Source organism: Otolemur garnettii, unplaced genomic scaffold (genome assembly GCF_000181295.1).
Source record: "Otolemur garnettii isolate 467f Iridium unplaced genomic scaffold, OtoGar3 scaffold00181, whole genome shotgun sequence".
NCBI lineage: Eukaryota > Metazoa > Chordata > Mammalia > Primates > Galagidae > Otolemur > Otolemur garnettii.
The window spans coordinates 967,727-973,655 of NW_003852576.1; the positions used below are offsets into that span (position 1 = coordinate 967,727).

Genomic DNA, 5,929 nt, shown 5'->3' on the forward strand with positions numbered 1-5,929 from the left:
AAAAACCAAAGCATTTGGTGCCTGTACCACAGTGGTTACGGCATCAGCCACATGTACCAAGGCTGGTAGGTTCGAACCAGCCAGGGCCAGGTAAACAACAATGAAATTGCAACATAAAAATAGCTGGGCATTGTGGTGGGCGCCTATAGTCCCAGCTACTTGGGAGTGTGAGGCAAGAGAATCTCTTAAGCCCAAGAGTTGGAAGTTGCTGTGAGCTGTGATGCTACAGCACTCTACCGAAGGCGACATAGTCAAACTCTGTGTCAAAAAAAAAAAAAAAGAGTACCCACAGCAGCATGGATATGTGGGGTGGGAAAAGAGACTTAGATCATATTCTTCCCTCTATGTCTATAACATTCAAAAGTGGGGAGGGGCAGGCAGATGCTGAAAAGTATACTGGCAGGTGTCTTTTTGATTTCCTGATATTGAGGGCTCAGGACTACTAGACTATTGAGGAAGGTTAAGGAAGTTTGGAAAGGTTGGATTTGTGGGAAGTTAACACTTATCTGAAAGTCATCCATGATGACCCAGCATGTGTCTTTACTCCATTATTATGTAGATACATTCGGTAAAGTAGTTATTCAAAATCAAGAGCTGTCCCAGAAATCATTCAAGGAGCTTTTTCAATATATACATTCTTGGGTTCAAACCCAGACAGATTAGAACACACATACAATTCGATTAATCTAGTACCAAAACTGCAATATAATTATACTTCGAATAATCAAAAGTCAAATCCACTTACATTTTAACAATTTGTTTAGTGTAACGACATTCAGGTCAGGAGAAAAGCATCTAACTTATATAATTCTACATTTAATTAAATGAGGAACTTACCCTGTCATTCATTAGCAGATCTTTCACAATAAAATTTGCTACTACAGATTTCATTGGGGAAGCAAACTGATCTGGTGCTAACATAGAAATGTGGCCCAACGAAACTAATGGAGTTATAAGTTGTTCTGGTACATCAGCATTCAGACTCCTACTGAGAGGCTATAAAAATAAAACAGACAAAATCACCAATTTGTTTCATAAATATATATTCTATGGAAACAATAAATTTTCCTGAGTCCTCCTGAATTTATCATGCCCAAACCAATCTGTTTTAATGATAAAATTATAACTTAAATCATATCAGACATGTGTTTAATTTACCAACTAAATTTTATAAGACTCACAAAATGTAGCAAAAAGAAAAAATATACAGCTTAAGTAAAAGTAAAAACAAGAATGTTTCTGATTGATCAAATCAGCATTATTTTCAACTCATCTACAACAAAATGTCTACTGTGTTAGTGAACTTCTTATCCTGTGGGATATCTTAAATGAATTAGAATTACAAAAATAAGGAATCATATGTAAAGAAAGGGAAACAGGATTAATTTTCAGGTAGGATTGTTAAGTACTTTCAACTTATTTGTTCAAAGCCATCCAGATAAACGGACAACTGAGAGTAAAAGGCTAAAATTAAGTAAAATGTTCCAACACAAACACACATCCTTCATTATGAAGCATCTGAACATATAACCTGATTCAAAGGCTGGAAATACATTGCTGAATAAAATAGAATCCCTGCTCCCAAGGAATTTATATTCTAGGGTAGGGCTACCTATAAATAGCTTAAAAAAAAAAATCTAGCTTTCATCTTCATCAAACCACAGAGCTTTAAAAAATAAAGACCAATATAAACACATCCTATGTATTATATATACCTCAAAAATCTGTGCAAGCTGGACTTCTTTATTTGTGAATATGGCGTGTATACAGTGCACAGCCTGTTTTGCTTGGTGTGGAGTACCCCTCTTTGCTTTTTGATGTAAAATGGGAATTAAGGTCCTGCAAAAAATAATATAGTTTTTTTTTTTTTTAAGTCCATAAACCAACAAGTATTCTCTCGGTTGTCTCCCATTTCCCTATCTGAATGTATGTTGGTAGAGAAGCATCTCTTAAAATTTATCAGTCTGTAGAAAGATTTAAAGCTCCCTCTCTGTTCCGAAAGCAAGAAATACAATGCCTCAAGAAAAAGGCTACTTGAGGAAAACGATTTTCATTTTAAAGCTACCTCATGAATATGGAAAAAGAACAAACAAGCCACCCCTTAATTTATAATCTAAAGCTCGTCCGATGACATATTTTTTACAATTACTCTCTAAGTAGATATTCCTAATTTTGCAGTTTCCCTCAGTTATTTCAAAGCAGTCATGGAAAAAGAATAGCAAAAGGCCAAGTTTTATTAAACAGCTGAAATGGTAACAGTGAAATAAAGTATACAAAGACACACATATATTTAGTGGTAGAATGGTAATAATACTATCTAAAGATATCAACACTTAATAACAAAAATATCTAATTGTTGATTACATGTGCCAGGCATCATTCTAGGTGTTTTTTAAATGGATTAATCCAAGTAATGTTCACAACTATCCAAAGAGGACTACTGTAATAAACCATTATACAGTGAGAAAACTAAAGCACAAAGATGGTATTTAAGCCTCCTAAGATCACAAAAACAGGAAATGGTAGAGTTGGGATTTAAAGATAACCATTTGTTTCAAAACCCAAAGTATTTGAAAACTGTCTTCCTACAGAGCAATGTGAAAAAATATTTAGTCTTAAAATGTTAAATGTGATGAAATGGAAAAACATTAGGTAGAATGAAGAAAATAATTTGTTTATATGAACCTATAAGAGACACACAGATCAAGTACATGAATAACCATTATTATAGATCTTAAAATGTTAATAGTGAATCTTTTTATTTTTCAATTTTTAGTTTTTTTACAATGAAGTATTTATAGTCAGAAGAAAATTTATAAAGCAAAATAAAAATTTAAAGAAAGATACCTGTCATGCACTTAATACAATTAGAACAAATCCTATTTTATAGATTAAATTGATAGTATCAAATACACTGGTGACATTGGTTCTCTTATGATAATGGAAGGCTAGATATGAAAAGCAATACCGCAGGCCCCAGGCCATGCACCTTAACTCAAAACTGGAATATACGCTAGTTAGTGTAAGTTTGATTTGACAAATGTGACTATGCCTCAAGTTTTTCCGCACAGATATTTGGAACTAGGATAGGGGGTTTCTGTGCTCAATTAGACTTCCTTAACTGAGACTTGACTGGGCTTCTAAATAAAAGTTGTCTTTCCTCTCACCTGTTCAGTCTTCCTTTCACAAACTCATTTATCAGAGTAACATTCCTTATAACACTGGTGAGTAGGCAAGTAAGACATAATTTTAATAAAACTGTTATTAAATGCATCATTAACTTTCAGTAGTCATATGAAGTGACAGAAGAATCAACTTCAACCTATTTCTTCCCCGGGTGCTAGAATCCGATGATGCTATCAAGGTTGTGACCAAGGTGCTCAGTGTTGTGCATTTTTGCTTTTATCTTCTTTCTTACCCACTAGTCTATTGGTCTCCAGAGGTTTTATTTCTTATGTAAAAAGTTAACTCACCTATAGCTATCTTTCTATTGCTTCCTTTGGAACAGAATTCCTTTAAGAATAGATCCTTTGCCTTAAAAAATGTATAGGTTTTCCTACCTTGAAAAACTCACCAGAAACTTTATCCTACTGTGCATAAAGTTTATTATCTCTAGACTATAAACTCCTTGAGGGCAGGGACTGACTGTGGTAATTCTGTTGTATTAGCCAGTACAGTGCTGAGAATGAAGAGAATGTATAATAAATATAGAATTATTTCACAAATTAAACTATTATCTCACAAATTTAATTAAAACTTTAGCAGTCTACTTGTCCCATTATCTTGTGAAGAAAAACCAGTATGCGTTTGGATACACCATGAACTACTTGCAGCTTCCACAGCAATCAGCAATGTGTTCTTCCTCTAACAGATGTCTTCTACATTTTTAAATTCTAAGCACAAGGTTGACCCTAACCTCTTTAAAATTCCAAAGTAAAATAGCAAAATGTACTTCATTCTTATAAGGGGATAGAAGCCGATGGAGAGGAAGAGATCAAAGTACCAAACTCCACAACTGTATAACTAATGCTTTATATTAAGCACACTATCTGACTGCCTTGTTCTCTGGTAGATTAAGAAGGTGGTAGTTACTGAATTTATAATCCAGAGAGAAAAAAAGATGAATATACACAGATTAGAAATTTGTATTAATCACAAATATAAGAAAACACTAAATTTCAAGATAACTTTTAATTATTAATAACTTTCAATCATTTTGTTATAAATAAATAATTTCAGTTTGTTATTCTGCCTACATTCTCATGGTGGGGGAAGAATGTTGAGTCAAGAAATAGATAAAATAAAAGAGGATACAGAAAAGTAGCTTCTAAATAAAAGGTGTCTTTCCTCTCTCCTATCTTCCTATGTTAAAGGAAAACAACAATTCTATGACTCCCACACTTAAGAGCTTGTGTTTACTAAGGGAGAAAACAATACTCACGATCGTATTTGGGGAAGGTCTGTTTCAATTTTGTGGCCAGTATTTCTAAAAATCTGTATGGCAGCTTCTGCCACTTTGTCATCCTCCATTCTTAGGCACTGTAACAAGGACTCATATGTCTCTGCAGAGTGGAACGAGGTAGGATGTGTGAAAGACAGAACCTAGAGGAATAGATATAGCTTTAGAAATACAGACAATGGTTTTAATTTATTGAAAAATGAGATTTACTTTTGCAATAAATAAAATTTAAAATTCCAGAGTACATATGCTAGTTGCACAGAACAGAGATTACATCTGTCTGCTTCCCTTGCTGGATCTAATGAGACATTAACAGAAATACTGTGCGGTAGCTTCCAGGTACTTCCTGATACACAGCCTTTGCCCTATTTTCTTCTTTACCTCGCTATTCTGCTACATGGCATGCAAAAAACACAGCGTTTTTATGAAGTGTGATCTCCAATATTAATCACTATTATCAGTTAAAAAATATATTGTTATTTAGGGGAATGAATGTGTAGTTGAAATAAAAACTTTATACTTAATGACTCAACTTTTGTGTAGTGTAAACCAAAATCCTAACCCAGAGCTTTATTTGAATGGCAACAAGAAAAACTATGAGAAAGTATGTTAAATGAAATCACAAAAAGTCCTCTCATAATAACTATCAACAAAGACACTGAGCAGTTTTAATTAAGATCACAATATAGAACTGTTCTTATTATGACAGGAGCCTCAGCTTACCCTGAAAGAATTTTAAATATGTTACATATGGCATGTCTACAAAGTTTACCTTCCAAAAGTATATACAACTCAGTTCAGGAGTAAGGGCTTAAAACTACAGAAGCAGGGAGAAGAGGGAATTGAGCAGTAACTTAATTCAATAAGGATTTATTTAATGAGTCATAAAATGCAGAGGCTATCTCATTTTGTGAGGCTTAAAATGATATTTAGCTATATGACTGAAGTTATTTACAAAAGTATATCTGAAAAGTGGAATGAAGAGAAACCTATTAAAAACATGTAGCTTGCGGATGGCACCCACAGCTCAGTGGAAAGGGCACCAGCCATATACACCAAGGCTGGTCGGTTTGAACCCGGCCCAGGTCAGCTAAAACAACGACAACTCCAACAACAACAACAACAACAAAAAACAGTCTGGGCTCGGCACCAGTGGTTATGGCACCAAACACATACACGAAGGCTGGCAGATTCAAACCTGGCCTAGGCCAGCTAAAATGATGACAAATGCAACAAAAAACAGCTGGCTGTTTTGGTGGGCACCTGTATTCCCAGCTACTTGGAAGGCTGAGGCAGGATAATCACTTAAGCCCAAGAGTTTGAGGTTGCTGTGAGCTGTGATACCATAGCACTCTACTGAGGGTGACAGAGTGAGACTCTGTCTCAAAAAACCAAAACAAAACAGTAGCTTCACTTTTAAGCCTACTTAAAAACATAACTCACAATTATTAAAAATATAATAAAAATCTT

At 34.4% G+C, this 5,929-nt stretch overlaps 1 protein-coding gene across 1 annotated transcript in view; it reads right to left on the minus strand.

Annotated features, from left to right (window-relative positions):
* The window catches only part of PDS5A (PDS5 cohesin associated factor A), a 118,389-nt gene that overhangs the window by 31,899 nt on the left and 80,561 nt on the right, over positions 1-5,929 (minus strand). Inside the window, exons 17-19 of the mRNA XM_023507417.1 lie at positions 4,442-4,602; positions 1,716-1,839; positions 838-996 (exon numbers count right to left, since the gene is read on the minus strand). Coding sequence (XP_023363185.1) covers positions 838-996; positions 1,716-1,839; positions 4,442-4,602 — 444 coding nt within the window. The remainder of the gene's footprint in view (positions 1-837; positions 997-1,715; positions 1,840-4,441; positions 4,603-5,929) is intronic.